The sequence below is a fragment of the Oncorhynchus mykiss genome, chromosome 13, assembly GCF_013265735.2.
Source record: "Oncorhynchus mykiss isolate Arlee chromosome 13, USDA_OmykA_1.1, whole genome shotgun sequence".
NCBI classification, from domain to species: domain Eukaryota; kingdom Metazoa; phylum Chordata; class Actinopteri; order Salmoniformes; family Salmonidae; genus Oncorhynchus; species Oncorhynchus mykiss.
In genome coordinates this window covers 12,039,070-12,059,761 of record NC_048577.1, presented here as the reverse complement: position 1 = coordinate 12,059,761, position 20,692 = coordinate 12,039,070, and the positions used below count along the sequence as shown (strand labels likewise).

The following is a 20,692-nucleotide window of genomic DNA, read 5'->3' as shown; positions in this document are numbered from 1 at the left end:
GGGGTTACTGGCCGTACCAACACTACTTCTTACAGATGGGGGTTAGGGGCCGTACCAACACTACTACTTACTTAGGGGTGAGGTGCTGAAGCCAGCCACGGATGAAGACATGAAGAAGTCAGCGATCTGTCGGAGGGCCAGGAGACCAGTGGGGTTGTTGCCTTTCTTCTTCTGCTCCTCAATCAGCCCCTCCAACTCATCCTTAAAGGCCTGGAGACGAGGAGAGGGAGGGGGAGAGAGAAAATGAAGAAGAAGAGAGAAACATTAATCACAGATTAGACTGGAGGTCCGTGGGTGTCCCTCTCTCAGTAAACCCAGACTGACTGACTGGTCTAAACTGGCTGGCTGACCAGGGACAGAGAGGTCTATCCTTCTGTAATCTCCACATCCTCAAGTCCCCCCTGCACTACTTACAGCAGTACTGATACAGGCACACACTGCTGCACACCCTTCTTTACCCCATTCTGTCTTCTTTTTCTTCCTCTCCATCTCTTTCTCTGTTCACCTCCCTTCCTGACTGACCCAGTGCTGCTTCCAAAGCACTGCCACAACTGGAACTAGGACAGGTAGAGCTGAGGATCAAGGGAACTGGGGCGAGTCACACACAAACACACCGCCCACACACTCTTCAACAGCAGGGCTTAGATTTACCACAGTGTTGGCTAGATTTAACCTCAGTACAAGAGTTACTAAGGCAATAACTTTGATATCCCATTACATCTCATTATCTCTTTATAAAAAAAACACTATAATTTGAGAGAGAAACTGTTTATAATAGCACGGTTAGTCTTGATGTACTGAAACACATCAATCAGAAAAATCCCTATTTACATATAAAATGTTAGCTATATATACTATAAAAAGAGATCAAAAGCCAATAAACTGAATTGTAATAAACAAGTAATAGCTTGAAAGACTGTATAGAATGACTAACTGACAACGGGATCGGCCACCATGTTGCAATTGTTGTTTTTGCAAGAGAGGAACCGTTGTTCCGTTACTTAGTGACCTGGGTCAACTCTTATAAACGTCTTACAGCGCATCTCTTAAAAACAAGATTCAGAGAGGGGGAAGAAATAGGACGTGACACCATTTCAGTACAATGACTTCCTAAATAGGAACACATCCAATATTAATGTTTTTATTCCATGTCTCTCAGACACACACACACACTTGCATAAGAGTAGTCAGCTCCACAACAGCCTGGGTATAGAACCAGAGTCTCGCCCTAAACACAAAACATTTCTGACAGTCTACTCTTCTCTAACCCCCCCCAGCCGGCTGGCCCCATGGGATAGTCCATTATTGTTTGCGGATGGGATCGGGTCGATTCATTTCCCCCCTTGTGGGGGTGGTATTGTAAAATCTCTACAGCATCTCCCGGGAACACAGAACAGAACACAGAGCCAGTATAACTCTAGGGGTTCTGAGGGGTTCTGAGTCGAGGCCAAACATTCCGTTGTCGTTCGGGCCCTGTTGCCATAGTGACGGTTTTGGCTAGGTCTGGTTGCTGCACTGCAGTGGTGCGGATGTGGATAGGGTGTCTGCTGGGCTTGGGGTTTGTTCTGGACGTTTCTATTATACTGTCGACTGTGCTGTTACAGGCTGGAGTGAAAAGACTTGTCATAAACTCCATACTGTTCCCATGGTTCTATTTATCAGGCCTGGGGGGGATCCTGTGTGCGGAACTTGATTACAACTGCCTTCATTACTTCTGAATCTGCATCAGTCTTAATAGTCTTTTACCGGAAAGGCCAGCACGTGTGTATGACACACACACACACACACACACACTGTGGCAGGCATTTGCAGTGTGCGAGCTTGTGATGTGTTCAAAGACAGATTATAACGCTGAGCAGCAGGGATTTCATCCCCATCACCTTCATCTAACAGATTAAAGTGGATGTGATCATACGTTTTCCGACCCTCTAATCCTCTGCAGAGAGACTACAATAAAACACAGATACAGCTCACGGAAGAGCATGTTAGCTAGCTGCTGTGGTGTGTGTGTGTGTTTAAACCCACAAGGCAACCCTGTGCCATAACACTGTCCTAACATTGAGTTGAAACAAACAGCCAGAGCCCAAATCTAATCAAGCTGGCCTGAGGTCCTTCTCTTGACATGAATAGCTGTCCACCATCCTGCCTGAGAAAAAACAACACTAAACTGAAAAGCCAAGCCACGGTCACAGAGAGCTTTCCCACTTTCACCAGCCACGTCTCTCCAGTTATTGGTTGGAGCGTATGGGAGGACGTGTGTGATTGGTTGGACGGTCAGGCTTAGGAAGAGAGGATTCCGTGTGCATTCACAACAAAGAGATATTCATCTTTCAAAATGGTGTCTTTAATATAGTCTTTGAGCTTCTCTCTCATTATTAAGACATGCAGATTGGAGCTGTTCCAATAGCTGTCACTGTGAGAAAGAAATCTCTTTCAGGATACACTCCAAAGACTCTCCCTTTTAATCGTATCAGAATAAAGACTTATATTTTGTGTGACAAAGCCATAAACAGCACTATATTAAAGCCTTCCATGTATAAATGTTACACATCTACAGTATGTAATATTTCTGTATTACCTAACGTGTTGTTAAAATAAATCAGCCTCGCATTCAACTATCTATTTGTTGGGATGATCCTCTTCCTGCTGACTGTAGGGCTGCTGACAGACAGGTAAGAGCGCTGGGATGAACCCTGTAGCGTGGGAAAGGACAACAGACACTTATGACTAGACTGTAGCTGGGTTTGCTATCGCGCGTATTGTGTGTGAGGGAGGTGATGAAAGGGTTTTACGTCACCACTGACAGTTTTAATGACACCACTACCCCATCCAGACACACAATCTGGTCAAATAAGTACTCACAGTTATAGACACACACACACACCATGGTCCAAGTGAATCATAGAATAGCCTGTAATTACAACTAGACACACTCCCAACAGCCTTGCTAGTTTAGTGAGCACAATGATACTCTTTCATGTGGACTGTGTTGCAAGGTGGGAGAGAGAGAGAGCGAGAGACCGAGAGAGAAAGACATATGTTAACTTGCTTTGGCAATGTTAACATTAGTTTCCCATGCCAATAAAGCCCTTAAATTGAATTGAGAGAGAGAGCGAGAGAGAGAGCGAGCGAGAGAGAGAGCGACCGAGAGAGAGAGCGACCGAGAGAGCAAGTGCCAGCCAATTAATTATATTGACGTGTGCGTCAGTAAAAATCGGTCCCCCATTCCAGCTGCAACACTGCCTGCAGGGAGGAACTGTCTGGCAGACCAATAGAAATACTGTACATCCCAGCCAGCCCCCAACTCCCTATATAGTGCACTACTTTAGACCAGCGCTTTCCTCCCTGGGGGTTTGTACTGCCTAGCCTATGTCATGACTTTGCCCTCTTTGGGTACAGCGATCACTATCCCCCTCTCTGTCTCCTACACTCAGGATGCTGCGACCTCAGGTCGTACATTCCTGGAGGAGATTGTCTCCTCATGGCCACAGTATAGAGAGAGATTGAGTTTTCATAGAGAGAACAAAAGGAATTTCTTCCACCTCACAGAACTTGAGGTTCGAACAATATTTATGTTCTGGAGAAGGTATAAAAGATTGGTTGAAGAATCCAGCTACGAACTGGTCCGTTTGGTACAATTTTGTGAAACTCATGGGAGACAAAATATGGCCACATTACCATAACACTGTTTATATAATAGCCTCAGTTATGAGGCTTACATCTAATTGTTGTATAAGATAAATGAGTGAGGATGATACTGTTTGTGAAATTGTGTAATGTGATTTTGGTCTGTTTAATGAAGGAAACTCCAATTCCCTTTGGAGTTTAACTAAATCAGAGGACCGCCCATGAGCACAGTTATGGTTGGGCATCCTGGGACAGGCCATTTTCTGCTCTTCCGAATGAAAGCCCCACCCGGGTTTTCTATCACCAGACCATGTTTCTCTCAATTATGAGAGGACTAAGGTTGAGACCAGCTTACCTCGATAACGATAGGGCCAAGGTTTGAGAGGAGACCATAAACCTGAGTATAAGCTAAGGTTTGAGTAGATGGCTGAATCTTTTAACCATACCACGTGGTTAAACTATTAGACTATCGATACCGACAGAATAAGAACAAGTCTTTGATAATAATTACTAGTTTCCAGCTAGGAATTCGGTATCATTGAACGGGAAGACTGACAACCGCTGTAACATCTATTCTATAACGACATGAATGAATGTTACTCTGAACTATCCATTCTAACCACGACAGAGAGAGAGAGCGAGAGGACGGACAGACTCTCCAACAGAAACAAACTTTTCAACAGAGATCCCGATGACACACTGAGCGTAAATATATATATTGATTGCAATTATTCCCGAATGAGTGAGCGTTCATGTGCAAAGGATTAGCATTTCAATTGTTATAAAGATCAACTTTGTCGTGTCTCATCTCAGTCGACCCCCACTTCCCTTCGTGCAGATAACTAACAATTTACAACGTTTGGAATGAGACTAACGTGAGGTAAAGAATAATTCATTAGTCAGAAGACTAAGTGATCAGATATAATTTTCCTAATAACTTTCATATATTTATATCTTTATAATCTGAATATTTTCCTTGGTGCTCCGACTTCCTAGTTAATTACAGTTACATGATTAATCAGTTTAATCGCGTAATAATAATAATTACAGTTATATGATTAATCAGTTTAATCGCGTAATAATAATTACAGTTACATGATTCAGTTTAATCGCGTAATAATAATTACAGTTACATGATTAATCAGTTTAATCGCATAATAATAATTACAGTTACATGATTAATCAGTTTAATCGCGTAATAATAATTAGTTACATGATTTATCAGTTTAATCGTGTAATAATAATTAGTTACATGATTAATCAGTTTAATCGCGTAATAATAATTAGAGTTATTTGATAAATAAGTCTTCAGTTTAATGATGGCAAAGACACAACACCTAACATCAATACTTCAGTACAGCATCATCTTGAATGTGCAGCTGAAATCTGTCTCTCACTCTCTGTATCTCTCTCTATTTTTCTCTTTTTATCTCTGTCTCTCAGTCTCTCTCTTCTTCTCGGTCTCTCATTGAAAGATAATGTAAATGTCAGCACACAAGTCATCTAAGCAATATTGCTCTATAACCTAAATCCCAAACCAAAAGCTATCTAGGCAAAGTTGAGATAACGTAAATGCCAAACCAAAAGCTAGCTAGGCAAAGTTGAGATAACGTAAATGCCAAACCAAAAGCTAGCTAGGCAAAGTTGAGATAACGTAAATGCCAAACCAAAAGCTAGCTAGGCAAAGTTGAGATAACGTAAATGCCAAACCAAAAGCTAGCTAGGCAAAGTTGAGATAACGTAAATGCCAAACCAAAAGCTATCTAGGCAAAGTTGAGATAACGTAAATGCCAAACCAAAAGCTATCTAGGCAAAGTTGAGATAACGTAAATGCCAAACCAAAAGCTAGCTAGGCAACGTTGAGATAAAGTAAATAAACCAAAACATAAAAACGTTGCTTTTCTAATGTTCTTTAGAACGAGATGTTAAAAGTTATAAAGAGAACATCAACAGAAAGAAAGCATGGATGAAACACTTCCTCTCCTCTCACAGGGGTTTGGAGTCAGGGAGGCTCTATAAATTATCCAGTCATTTTAAGTCTGAGAAGAAGAAATAAAAGTCTGCTTCCTTCTCCCAAACCGCAGTAGCAGTAAATATACACAACCCAACAGCACACACACTGCTTCCTTCTCCCAAACCGCAGTAGCAGTAAATATACACAACCCAACAGCACACACACTGCTTCCTTCTCCCAAACCTCAGTAGCAGTAAATATACACAACCCAACAGCACACACACTGCTTCCTTCTCCCAAACCGCAGTAGCAGTAAATATACACAACCCAACAACACACACACTGCTTCCTTCTCCCAAACCGCAGTAGCAGTAAATATACACAACCCAACAGCACACACACTGCTTACAATTGTGATCTGATTACAACAACAACAAGCCTCCATCTTACAGAAAACACCAGCTTCTATCCATATGGTATTGTGTACATAGCACTATGCCTGCAGCACTAGACAGCCAGTCAGCTGTGCTCAGCAAACTGGTTAGTTCCTTCTGGTCTAGATCAGTCTTTAAATATAGTCTCTCTCATGGGCTGTCTCGAGAAAACATGAGCTGACATCGCTCTCCCCTGAAACACACTGGTAACACAATAAACTAACCCCATGTTCAGAGAGAGAGCGAGGGAGGGAGAGAGAGGACAAGAAATAGAGAGAGAGAATGCAGGGAGAGGGAGAGAAAGAGAATAGAGGGGGAGAGAGAATGAGGGAGAGAGAGAGAGAAAGAGGGTGAGAGAAAAAGAAGAGGTAGAGAAAGAGAGAGGGTGAGAGAAAGAGAGAGAAAGGAGAGAGAAAGAGAGAAAGAAAGAGATGGAAAGGCAGAGTGCTGGAGGGAGATGTTTATTGTTGTTGTGATAGAGTAGTGTTACACTAGTGTTGGAACCAGCTAACCCACATGAGACAGATGACAACAATATGCCCTCCGGGACATCACCTGTCATTAGTTCATAGGTTTAGGCTGTGGCTCACACACAATCAAAACAAAACCACACACCCACACACACAGTTACATGTACGCACATACTCACGTAGGCAGGCACACACACACACACACACATTTACAACCCTTCAACATAGACATTTTCAGACAAAAGACACACACACACTAAACACACCGGTGAAGTTTAAAGCAGAGAGACTCTGTGCTCGTCTCCTGATCTCTCGACAGCTGGTATAAAAGCGCGCCAAAGACCCCGCGGTGGCATGTGTTGAATGTGGATCCCATTTAACGCTTTAAATAGAACACGGCTACACCAGCGCACACACACACACACACGGACGCACACACACACACGGACGCACACACACGCACGGACGCACACACACACACACTCGGACGCACACACACACACACACACTCGCACGCACACACACACACACACACACACACACACTCGGACGCACGCACACACACACACACACACACACACACACGGACGCACGCACACACACACTCGGACACACACACACACACACTCAGACGCACGCACACACACACACTCGGACGCACGCACACACACACACTCGGACGCACGCACACACACACTCGGACGCACGGACGCACGCATGCACACACGCACGCATGCACACACTCGGACGCACGCACGCACACACTCGGACACACACACACACACACACACACACACACTCGGACACACACACACACACACACACAGACGCACGCACACACACTCAGCCAAAAGCTATGAACCTGAGCTACAGACATGTCCTGCCTTGAGTCAATACCTGCAGGTAAACAAGCAGGTGTATCTGAGTGATTTAGGGGCTTGGAGAACAGACTACAGAGTTGACAGATAACAGCAGAGGGCATTCTGTATGTTGCAGGGCTAGATAGAATCTGTGGCAGTAATGTTGCGTCTGCTGGGCTGAAACAGTCTGCTGCCTGCTGGAGTGTTGCTGTGGTCTCCGTTACAACGTCAGTGTGTTATCCCCCAAGGGGTTTGACATGGCAGCCGCCGGCAGAAAAGCAGGGGAACTCTCATTCACAGACAGAATGTCCAATTCCCAACAACTGGTGAACAATGTCAATTGTCCTCTTGATGTCAAAATGAGCTTCAGGCCAGATGCACCTCTGTTCCCCCCCCCCCCCACAGTCCTACTCCTCACTTACAGAACTCTGTAGTATCTGTGTGACTCTCCTCTCTACCCCCCCTCTCCTACTTACAGGACTCTGTAGTATCTGTGTGACTCTCCTCTCTACCCCCCCTCTCCTACTTACAGGACTCTGTAGTATCTGTGTGACTCTCCTCTCTACCCCCCCCCCCCCCCCCCCCCCCCCACACACTTACAGGACTCTGTAGTATCTGTGTGACTCCCCCCCCTCACCCTCTTTCTCTCTCCTACTTACAGGACTCTGTAGTATCTGTGTGACTCTCTTCTTCTGTTCCATCATATTGAAGTCCTGTCTGAGGTCAGGTGACATGTTCCTCTCTCTCAGGTACTCGGGATCGTTGGGGTCGATGCGGTCAAAGTATCGTTCCTTAGGACCACCGGTTCCTCCACCGCCGCTGGGCGTGGGAGGGGTGGTCACCACGGCGTGATGGCCTCCTGCGCTCATGCCTGCTTCCTACGCTCCTCTGATCGAGCTCAGCTTCTCACTGGAACGAGGGAGAGAGGGAGAGATTTAGAATAGAGATCTGACAGTTTGAGTTGCATCATGCATCATTCAAGTTGCTTGAGAAAATGTCACTTGCATCCTGTAACTGCAACAGTAATTGTGTCCAAATTGCTTTGTGTGACAGCGGTTTTACACTGAACTAAACTAAAAGACGCAATGGAAATAGGACAGATATGTTGAAAAACAATGGAAATAGGACAGATATGTTGAAAAACATTGGAAATAGGACAGATATGTTGAAAAACAATGGAAATAGGACAGATATGTTGAAAAACAATGGAAATGGGACAGATATGTTGAAAAACAATGGAAATGGGTCAGATATGTTGAAAAACAATGGAAATGGGACAGATATGTTGAAAAACAATGGGAATTGGACAGATATGTTGAAAAACAATGGAAATGGGACAGATATGTTGAAAAACAATGGAAATGGGACAGATATGTTGAGAAACAATGGAAATGGGACAGATATGTTTCACAATGGAAATGGGACAGATATGTTTCACAATGGAAATGGGACAGATATGTTGAAAAACAATGGAAATGGGACAGATATGTTGAGAAACAATGGAAATATGACATATGTTGAAAAACAATGGAAATGGGACAGATATGTTGAAAAACAATGGAAATGGGACAGATATGTTGAAAAACAATGGAAATGGGACAGATATGTTGAGAAACAATGGAAATGGGACAGATATGTTGAAAAACTATGGAAATGGGACAGATATGTTGAAAAACAATGGAAATGGGACAGATATGTTGAAAAACAATGGAAATGGGACAGGTATGTTGAAAAACAATGGAAATGGGACAGATATGTTGAGAAACAATGGAAATATGACAGATATGTTGAAAAACAATGGAAATGGGACAGATATGTTGAAAAACAATGGAAATGGGACAGATATGTTGAAAAACAATGGAAATGGGACATATATGTTGAAAAACAATGGAAATGGGACAGATATGTTGAAAAACAATGGAAATATGACATATATGTTGAAAAACAATGGAAATGGGACAGATATGTTGAAAAACAATGGACATGGGACAGATATGTTGAAAAACAATGGACATGGGACAGATATGTTGAAAAACAATGGAAATAGGACAGATATGTTGAAAAACAATGGAAATAGGACAGATATGTTGAAAAACAAGTCCAGAACATGTAGTTCCCAACTTCCCATGTAGTGGTGGAAAGGTTTATCACCCCAAAGGGAACATTTATTCTGCAGAAGACTCATTTACCAGACTGTGGGAAAACAATAGTTTTAAGTCCTGTTGCAAACTACTATTGAGCACAGATGCAGAGCCCCAAGTTATGAATGCACACAAACTAAGTCTATTCCTGTGGGCAACAACGGTCCCAACTAAAAGGCATCCAAACTAGTGGCAAACAGACAAGTCAAAGAGGACTATCACTGCAAAATAAGTGAAATCCTCTGAACAGCAACAGTCACTTTAACCAAACTGCATGCTAAACAGACAGTGAGACATGAGTATGCAGAGCCCCAGGTCAAGTGTCAATACAAAGTCAATTCACTTGACCATGACCTTTTCTGAAGAAGCCATTCCTATGACATTACTCTTCAAACAGAGAGATAAACAGACAGACGTACAGGATAACAGGTGACAGTGACATGTCCCACAGGGGACAGACGGACAGAGAGGAAACAACAGCAACGTGTCTGCCAAGCAGGAAGAGGATGCTCATCTTATCAGGTCGTCTGCTGTGGGAAACGTTGCTCTCTGATTGGTCAACGATCTGACGCCAGCAACAGGAGTCAGGACCCGCTCTGACTCTGGACAGATTTTTGTTTCCATCGTACGCACACACACACACACTGTTATCTATACGGAACGTGCTCCAGAGCGGGAAAGAAAGACAAACAAAGCGAACGAGAGAGAGAAAGACTCATATTTTGTTAGCCCATCAGGGTCATGACTGGGTTAGTGAATACATTCCCCTGACTGTTGCCTCACCCTGTTCCAGTTGGCATGACAACACACAACAGTTGGAAACAACTATAGTACGTCATGTGTTATTGACTCTTCTGAACCACTTGTTGCCGTGCCAAATGAAGGAGAGAGCACAACAACGTCTGCAAAAGGGCCGTGGATTTAATGACGGTATGAATTGACAGAGAGTGTAAGAAACCATCTCCCAGGTTGCTTTGCGGTGTGGCTGTGGAGGTTAAAGGCTTCCGAATGCTTCGGTTCAGCTGGCGCCGAGGAGAGTGTGCTCACATACTCTCTTCAAAGACCTACGCTTGAAAAAGCAAAAAGCGGCAATACCGTTTGTCCATCTTGAAATGCCGTAGCCAGTATACACTTCCTCAAAATAGTCTGAATTCATCTAAGATAACTCAAGAACTGTCATTTATTTTGACGGTTCTGCCGAGGAGATCTTAGTCACCCAATTCTACATGTGACTAAAATGTTCCGTGCAGTATTTCTCTTCGGCCTGCCTCGAGAAAAATAGTTTGTGTACAAACAGCTGGGAAAAAACAACTGTTGCCGAAGACCAAAACGTCACAAAATGTAGTCAGAATATATGCATGAACCGGTCCAGATGGGAAGCATGCGGATCGCCTTTAGGTTAAGCCTTGTATTAGAGATGGGAGGGGCAGTATTGGAGATGGGAGGGGCAGTATTGGAGATGGGAGGGGCAGTATTGGAGATGGGAGGGGCAGTATTGGAGATGGGAGGGGCAGTATTGGAGATGGGAGGGGCAGTATTGGAGATGGGAGGGGCAGTATTGGAGATGGGAGGGGCAGTATTGGAGATGGGAGGGGCAGTATTGGAGATGGGAGGGGCAGTATTGGAGATGGGAGGGGCAGTATTAGAGATGGGAGGGGCAGTATTAGAGATGGGAGGGGCAGTATTAGAGATGGGAGGGGCAGTATTAGAGATGGGAGGGGCAGTATTAGAGATGGGAGGGGCAGTATTAGAGATGGGAGGGGCAGTATTAGAGATGGGAGGGGCAGTATTCGAGATGGGAGGGGCAGTATTAGAGATGGGAGGGGCAGTATTAGAGATGGGAGGGGCAGTATTAGAGATGGGAGGGGCAGTATTAGAGATGGGAGGGGCAGTATTAGAGATGGGAGGGGCAGTATTGGAGATGGGAGGGGCAGTATTGGAGATGGGAGGGGCAGTATTGGAGATGGGAGGGGCAGTATTGGAGATGGGAGGGGTAGAGAGCAGGCTGGCCTCAACCAGATGGCTTGAGGTTTCCACCCAACAGAGAGCGACCACTACAGCTGGAACTGTTTTCACACACAGACAGACAGAGACAGAAAGAGAGAATGTAAACATATGTTTCCCATGACAATAAAAAACATTGAATTGAATTGAGCGAGAAAGCGAGAGACCTCTACAGCTGGGATTGTTTACCAATCACTCCAGTCACATGACCGCAGGCCACTTAAGAGGGTTACCCTAGCAGCAGAGAAAGATCTACTGTACCTGCAGTCTCACTCTCTCTCCCTTTCTTTATTTTCTCCCTGTCTCTTTCCCTTCCTTTCTCTTTTTGCCCAAGTCCTCTATCCCTTGGATTTGAACAAGGGAGGGAGTTAGGGATGGAGGAATAGAGGGATGGAGGGAGAGAAGGTAGATTATTTTCTTTGCTGCTCTGCGTTGCTAAGCTGCTCCTTCAGGTCTAATGGAACTTAACAAGATGTTGCAGATTAAGAGCCACAACGCACAGCTCTGGGCTACTCTGTAGTCTGGACCCGACCCAGTGTGTGTTTTTCAATGGGACTGCATAGACTTGTGGTGTCATGACGTGGCCCTCTTTGGGTATAGCAAGTTCCTTCCCCCTCTCTCCCTCTTACACCCAGGTTCTGTTATTTTAGGTCGTAAATTCCTGAAGGAGACTCTCTCCCTCATGCAGTATAGAGAGAGAGAGTTTCACAGTAGAACAAATGAACTACATCATAGAACTTGAGAACTGAACAATGTCCATGTTTTGGAGAATGTGTAAACGGTCAGTGGAGAAGCCAGCTACGACCGGTCCATTTTGTGTAATGTTTGTGACCTCATGAGAGACAATACAGCCACATTACCATAACTCTGTTTATACAAGAGTCTCCGTTATGTGTATCGCATCTAATTATGGTATAAAATGAATGAGTAAAGATGAAACTATTTGTGAAATTATGTAATGTGATTTTAAAAACGGTTTAATGAAAGAGAATCCAATTCCCTTTAAAGTCATTGGCCTGCCCCATGAGCATAGACATTGATCTGGCATCATGGGACAGCCCTTTTCTGCTGTTCCGGATATAAACCCCACCAGTGCGTCACAATGGTTAATTATATTTACATGAGTAAGTTAGTTTAATCATGTAATAATAATTACAGAGATTTGATTTGATGAAATAAGTCTTCACTTTAATAATGCCAAAGACACGACAGTGGTTACTTCAGCCCCCTGCAAGTTCCTCTCTGTGGTGCTATAATAGTTTTAACTTACAGTAGGGGACCTTGTATGGACACAAAGCAAGATTAATGATCGCTTTATGACTTTATTGTAAGACACTATTAATACATTTCCCTCAAAGAGCTAATGTACATAGTACCAGTCTGTCTGTAGGTACATTACATGTTTGAGCCACACTCCAGTAGGTATATCATGTGTGTACATAGTACCAGTCTGTCTGTAGGTACATTACATGTTTGAGCCAAACTCCAGTAGGTATATCATGTGTGTACATAGTACCAGTCTGTCTGTAGGTACATTACATGTTTGAGCCAAACTCCAGTAGGTATATCATGTGTGTACATAGTACCAGTCTGTCTGTAGGTACATTACATGTTTGAGCCAAACTCCAGTAGGTATATCATGTGTGTACATAGTACCAGTCTGTCTGTAGGTACATTACATGTTTGAGCCAAACTCCAGTAGGTATATCATGTGTGTACATAGTACCAGTCAGTTAGTATATAAAAAAGACTATTACAAGTGAAAGACGACATAGATTCAAAGCCAATGTAGTGACAGGTTGTTTGATAGTCTGACCAAATAGGCCATCACCATGACACCGGAGACAAGTGCATGCTGGACATTCCGATGCCATGCCCAGCTGACCAATGAGCTGACACTTGTGACCCTGAGAGGGGAATGGCTTAGGGGGATGACATGAGTTAACGAGTTTACAACATTGTCATGACAACAGGAAAGCCAAATAAGGCCAATAGTGCATCCTACAGCAGGGTTTCCCACGCTGCAATTTAAATAGACAGTATATGAGACTTAATATCCTGTCTAATATGGACTGTAATTTAGGACTACAGTATATGAGACTTACTATCCTGTCTAATATGGACTGTAATGTAGGACTACAGTATATGAGACTTAATATCCTGTCTAATATAATATGGACTGTAATGTAGGACTACAGTATATGAGACTTAATATCCTGTCTAATATAATATGGACTGTAATGAAGGACTACAGTATATGAGACTTACTATCCTGTCTAATATATTATGGACTGTAATGTAGGACTACAGTATATGAGACTTAATATCATGTCTAATATAATATGGACTGTAATGAAGGACTACAGTATATGAGACTTACTATCCTGTCTAATATATTATGGACTGTAATGTAGGACTACAGTATATGAGACTTAATATCATGTCTAATATAATATGGACTGTAATGAAGGACTACAGTATATGAGACTTACTATCCTGTCTAATATGGACTGTAATGAAGGACTACAGTATATGAGACTTAATATCATGTCTAATATGGACTGTAATGAAGGACTACAGTATATGAGACTTAATATCCTGTCTAATATGGACTGTAATGTAGGACTACAGTATATGAGACTAAATATCATGTCTAATATAATATGGACTGTAATGTAGGACTACAGTATATGAGACTTAATATCCTGTCTAATATAATATGGACTGTAATGCAGGACTACAGTATATGAGACTTACTATCCTGTCTAATATGGACTGTAATGTAGGACTACAGTATATGAGACTTAATATCCTGTCTAATATAATATGGACTGTAATGTAGGACTACAGTATATGAGACTTAATATCATGTCTAATATAATATGGACTGTAATGAAGGACTACAGTATATGAGACTTAATATCCTGTCTAATATGGACTGTAATGTAGGACTACAGTATATGAGACTTAATATCCTGTCTAATATAATATGGACTGTAATGTAGGACTACAGTGTATGAGACTTAATATCATGTCTAATATAATATGGACTGTAATGAAGGACTACAGTATATGAGACTTAATATCATGTCTAATATGGACTGTAATGTAGGACTACAGTATATGAGACTTACTATCCTGTCTAATATAATATGGACTGTAATGCAGGACTACAGTATATGAGACTTAATATCCTGTCTAATATAATATGGACTGTAATGTAGGACTACAGTATATGAGACTTAATATCATGTCTAATATAATATGGACTGTAATGAAGGACTACAGTATATGAGACTTACTATCCTGTCTAATATGGACTGTAATGAAGGACTACAGTATATGAGACTTACTATCCTGTCTAATATAATATGGACTGTAATGCAGGACTACAGTATATGAGACTTAATATCATGTCTAATATGGACTGTAATGAAGGACTACAGTATATGAGACTTACTATCCTGTCTAATATAATATGGACTGTAATGCAGGAATACAGTATATGAGACTTAATATCATGTCTAATATAATATGGACTGTAATGCAGGACTACAGTATATGAGACTTAATATCATGTCTAATATAATATGGACTGTAATGTAGGACTACAGTATATGAGACTTAATATCCTGTCTAATATAATATGGACTGTAATGTAGGACTACAGTATATGAGACTTAATATCATGTCTAATATAATATGGACTGTAATGTAGGACTACAGTATATGAGACTTAATATCATGTCTAATATGGACTGTAATGTAGGACTACAGTATATGAGACTTAATATCCTGTCTAATATATTATGGACTGTAATGTAGGACTACAGTATATGAGACTTACTATCCTGTCTAATATGGACTGTAATGAAGGACTACAGTATATGAGACTTACTATCCTGTCTAATATAATATGGACTGTAATGTAGGACTACAGTATATGAGACTTAATATCCTGTCTAATATTATATGGACTGTAATGTAGGACTACAGTATGAGACTTACTATCCTGTCTAATATGGACTGTAATGTAGGACTACAGTATATGAGACTTACTATCCTGTCTAATATAATATGGACTGTAATGTAGGACTACAGTATATGAGACTTACTATCCTGTCTAATATGGACTGTAATTTAGGACTACAGTATATGAGACTTACTATCCTGTCTAATATGGACTGTAATGAAGGACTACAGTATATGAGACTTAATATCCTGTCTAATATAATATGGACTGTAATGCAGGACTACAGTATATGAGACGTACTATCCTGTCTAATATAATTTGGACTGTAATGTAGGACTACAGTATATGAGACTTACTATCCTGTCTAATATAATATGGACTGTAATGTAGGACTACAGTATATGAGACGTACTATCCTGTCTAATATAATTTGGACTGTAATGTAGGACTACAGTATATGAGACTTTTATGTTAACCTGTATGACATTTAGGAAGGTCAACATTGCGTCAGCTTCTTGATATCAAGCCACTGCTCCACTTAGGCTTGGCTGGAGCTGACATGACTCTCTTTATCAGCTGAATCATCACACATTGGAACACTTATGTTTCTTCTATGGCAGAACTCCAAACCAACCTTCTCCCTCCCTCCCTCCCTCCCTCCCTCCCTCCCTCCCTCCCTCCCTCCCTCTCATCTCCCTCCCTCTCATCTCCCTCCCTCCCTCCCTCATCTCCCTCCCTCCTCTCCCCCTCTGATCCTCAACTCTGTAATTTACATGGACATTAATAAAATTCCAGCTAGAAGAATCTGTTCAAGTCAAAGCAGCTGGACAACTCTCCCTGAAGGTTACATAACATCACATTCAATACACCCCCCTCCTCTGTGTGTGTGTGTGTGTGTGGTATCATTGTGTCTGTATGTGATTGAGTGTGTGTATTCAATGCCTCCTTTCCCAAAGCCATGCCCTGGTTTATTGAATGAAACTGCAGAGGGCAGACAGGCTACTATACATCCAACTATAAAGACACAGGCCTCAGGACTACAGCTACCCTGCTGACTACAACTACCCCGCTGACTATAGCTACCCTGCTGACTACAGCTACCCTGCTGACTATAGCTACCCTGCTGACAGTTATACAGCCAATATGTCAATCTATGGGGAGTAGGGATACGAGAGAGAGAGGGGAGAGAGAAAGAGAGAGATTCTATGGGGAGTAGGGATACGAGAGAGAGAGAGGGAGAGAGAGAGAAAGAGAGAGATTCTATGGGGAGTAGGGATACGAGAGAGAGAGAGAGAGAGAGAGAGAGAGGGAGAGAGAGAGAGAGAAAGATAGATTCTATGCAGAGTAGGGATACGAGGGAGAGAGGGAGAGAGATTCTATGCAGAGTAGGGATACGAGAGAGAGAGGGAGAGAGAAAGATAGAGATTCTATGCAGAGTAGGGAAATGAGGGAGAGAGGGACCAGACCAGAATAAAAGAAACAGGCCTTATACTGTAGGAAACCACTAGCAGTGAATTGATAGGGAGGGACCTGTTGGTTGGGAGAAACAGATGTAAACAAAAGAGAGGTAGAGACAGAGAAGAGAGACAGTATGAGATCCCGAGAGTGAGAGAGTAAGAGGGAGGGAGGGAGAGAAAGGCATAGAAAGAGAGAGAAAGAGAGAGCATGGTGAACGTGAGAACGACAGAGGACCTGCTGGATGACTGCAATCCTCTGGGGTCAATCCCTAACAGCTGTGGAGTTGCCAAAATAAAGTTGCACAGCCCCTCACCCCCCTTTACCCCCCAGTGTTGACAACACCAGACTCCCCCTCTGCTACGAACACAAGTCCCCCAGTATGAATGGAATAACCGCACAACCACAGAAGAACTAGCTAAGCACACACACCTCTTTCACGAGGTATCCCAACGTGTATTGAATATCTACACAACCACAATAGAAGCAGCAGACAGGCTCACACACACAGACACACACTTCCGTCAGTGCTTACAACACAAGGCTCCCCGTAAAAACCACAACACAACCACAGACCCAGATAAACACAGGACAGCAGTATCCCTGCTCAGTACCCAGTCACAAGATGCCCAGTTCCCAGAGCGCTCCCTCCTGAGCCCTCAATGTTCCCTTTGTCTCCTTCCCAATTTTCCCGTCACTCGGGTCACCCGGCGGGAGTTTCACACAGCATGACATTTAGTTTCGGAACCAGAGTTAAGGGGTGAAAGGTCAAAAAGGTGAGCTCACACGAACTAGAATAAAATAAATGAAAAAACACTGACACGATTGGACTGTCAATGAGGCACCACCTAAAGCAGTTTCTTTCAGTCTTGTGTCTCTGTTGACAGACGACAAAGCTTTGTCAGATCAAATTGATCAACAAAATAAATGAATTAATAAATATAAACTACTCAGGGGAAGCCTACCATGCTGACCGCAAAATACCGTTTTGACTCAAGAGACTGCTTAAGGAGCACCAGACTGTGACTGTTATCCGGTTGGTCTCGACTGGTTGCCTGAAGCAAAGTAACAGCAATCTCTGACCTATCGACCTTTCAACCTTTGGCCTACTGCTCCGCCGCCGGCCACACACCCCTTCCACGGCTTCAGACATAATGTGTCACTATGTGGAGGAGAGTGTGGTCTGAGGAAAGGTCAACTCTGACTGAAACTAAAGCTTATCCAGGAAGCCCGAATAAACCACAAATGTGCATAGTGGAATTCTCTCTTCATTACTCCAGTTACCTCACCTCATGTCAGGATGACATTTAGCCTTGAACTAACTCCAGCAGGGAGGACAGATTAGAATGCTTTCCATACAGTCCTACACACCTTACCCCTCCTCTCTTCTGTTGACAGCTATCCTGCTAGTGTCCCCACCTCTTCCTCCCCAATTCAAAGGGCTTTATTGGCTTGGGAAACATACGTTAACATTGCCAAAGCAAGTGAAACAGATAAACAAAAGTGAAATAAACAATATAAACAAAGTAAACATTACAAAGGAATAGAGACATTTCAAATGTTATATTATGTCTATATACAGTTTCCCTCTCTCTCTTTCTCTCGCACACCTCATCCCCTCTCTACTATTTGTTATCATGCCTGCTGGATTCTACGGCCTCTCTTTTAGCCATTACCCCTATTAATAGGGTGAGGCTTTTGGGTCGCGTTGCCGACCGTACGGGAACAATACCAGGAAACAATCCCACACACTAATTATAGATGGCTATCTACAGTGCTGCGTGGCCGTACACATTGTAGGTGGGCGGGGTGTGTGTGCGCTTTCAAAATAAACAAAGTGAGGACACAAAACCCCACTGAATAATCTACCAGTGAAAGCATGGTGGTGTAACCACGTAATGTACATCATCTATGACGTGGCTGCTGTGAAGTTAAGTTACGTAGGCCTGGCCAGGTTGGATTGTGGCTGTAACCGAGCCATGCAAGCCAATCAGAAACGTCCGTTCAACCCTTACTGGACAGTTAAGCGTTTCAACTTGAACTTTGACGATGCACTGTAAGCAGAGTACACGCTGTACTCTTCAGACCTCTAGGTAGTATATTAGTGTACTGGGCAGTATGCATTCTTACTGTTTAGCTGATGAGTACAACTAATCTACCTAGTCTCCATTGACTCAGTGCTAAGCATGTTGAGAGAGAGCGAGAGAGAGGCAACACAACCAACGGGTGTTCATCATGGAAGCCTGGAATTCACCCTTAAATTGGCAGTTGAACAAACAGCTTGAAATCACAAATCACAGCTCACAGATTGAAATGAGTTCAGTCAACTCATGTAGTTGAAGTAGGGACAGTCAACAACATACACAAAGAAACGGGCTTCAGCTAACTGACCTCGTAGTTTAGTGCTCAAATAGGTTTCACATTCAATTCAGTCCAATTTAAAAACTTGATTCGGTAGGAATAGTCAAGTCAGTAGTACACACACAAAAAAACACGCTTAGCTAACTGACCTTATTGTGTCCCCTGTACTCAGTCAGTGAATCTGATAGAACCTGGAATAGAAACGCCAGTCAAAACGCATGTCTACTTCCTGGCCTCGTTTAGAAATCCCAGAGTAGATCCACGGGGACGCTGATGAAAAGAGGGAGAGAGAGAAGGAGAGAGAAAAAACAGTCCGTTCACTGCTTCTTCATCTCCCTTCTCCAGTTGATCCTATATGTTGGTCCTGGACCAAACCAAAAAATGAACTGCCTGAAGACAACAGAGTTGCTGCTAGTCCCAGATTCGACTTCCACACACACTCCACTCTCTCGCTGCTTTGGCTGCTGCGACCGCAGCGGAGGAGAAAGAGATTTCAACAGCTGTGGGTGTGTTTGTGTGAAAAGGAGCTAAAGGAACCACGTGATAGGCTTAATCCTCTACCCACTGAGGGAACACACACTGCAGTCTGACCAATCAGGGGCCGGCTGTCACACACGGGCCCCCTCCCTTCTCGCTTTCCCTCTCTCCTGCTCTCATTCTAACTCTTCTGTTTTTACTTGTTCCCTCTCTCTCGCTCTCCTTCCCTCTCGCAGCAGTATTATAGGGCAGTGTTTTGGAAGTATACTGTCAGGTTACAAATCACCATGGCACATCGCTAACACACTGTCGCTCTAAGGTAACACACCCCCACCGTTTCTATGTGCCATGTTCTACATACCCACTGTACTGGAGAAGAAGGCATTGTGCATATCTGGGGAGGTAGCTAGCTAGAGCATTGAGTGTACCTAGCTAGAGAACATTGTGTGTGTGTGTGTGTGTGTGTGTGTGTGTGTGTCTACAGAAGCACAGCGTGACCACATTTCTGCAGGCCGCAGCCTAAACAATAGACCTTTATCATCTAGTTTATCAGGTCAAGGCTGTAAATCAAACGTGGCTCCTTATCAATGAGGTTTCAGCCTGGTTCTTGGGGACTAACTCTCTTGTGTGTTATTGAGTCTTGTGTCTTCAGCTGAGAGAGGAAATCAAAAGGGATGGTCTTCCTATTGTGCAATACTCTATTACAACACGACCAAGAGGTTATACATGGAATCATACTTTCCCAGACAGACATTAACCCAAGTCTTGACAGAAACACTTCCAATGAAGAATCTCCATTGAACATGTTTTTTAGTCTACAGGCTTAATCTGTGCCCAGGAAACCGGCCCAGCGAGAGTAAGCTGATCCTAGATCAGTCTTTGAGTAAGACTGTGTTTTAGCATGAAGTAAATGCTTTGGAAACAGAAGACGAGCCT

The 20,692-nt window shown here is 43.0% G+C and overlaps 1 protein-coding gene across 9 annotated transcripts in view; it reads right to left on the bottom strand.

The window, feature by feature from the left end:
- Positions 1-20,692, bottom strand: part of LOC118938206 (gamma-adducin-like) — a 148,102-nt gene that overhangs the window by 27,237 nt on the left and 100,173 nt on the right. For 3 of the 9 annotated variants that reach the window (XM_036940215.1, XM_036940221.1, XM_036940219.1), the window contains exons 1-3: positions 19,429-19,787; positions 8,005-8,254; positions 72-210 (exon numbers count right to left, since the gene is read on the bottom strand). In XM_036940215.1, coding sequence (XP_036796110.1) covers positions 72-210; positions 8,005-8,214 — 349 coding nt within the window. In that variant the 5' untranslated portion in view covers positions 8,215-8,254; positions 19,429-19,787. Of the gene's footprint in view, positions 1-71; positions 211-6,031; positions 6,051-8,004; positions 8,255-19,428; positions 19,788-20,692 lie in introns of those variants that run through there. The other 6 variants (XM_036940217.1, XM_036940216.1, XM_036940218.1 and 3 more) reach the window with 3 other exon arrangements.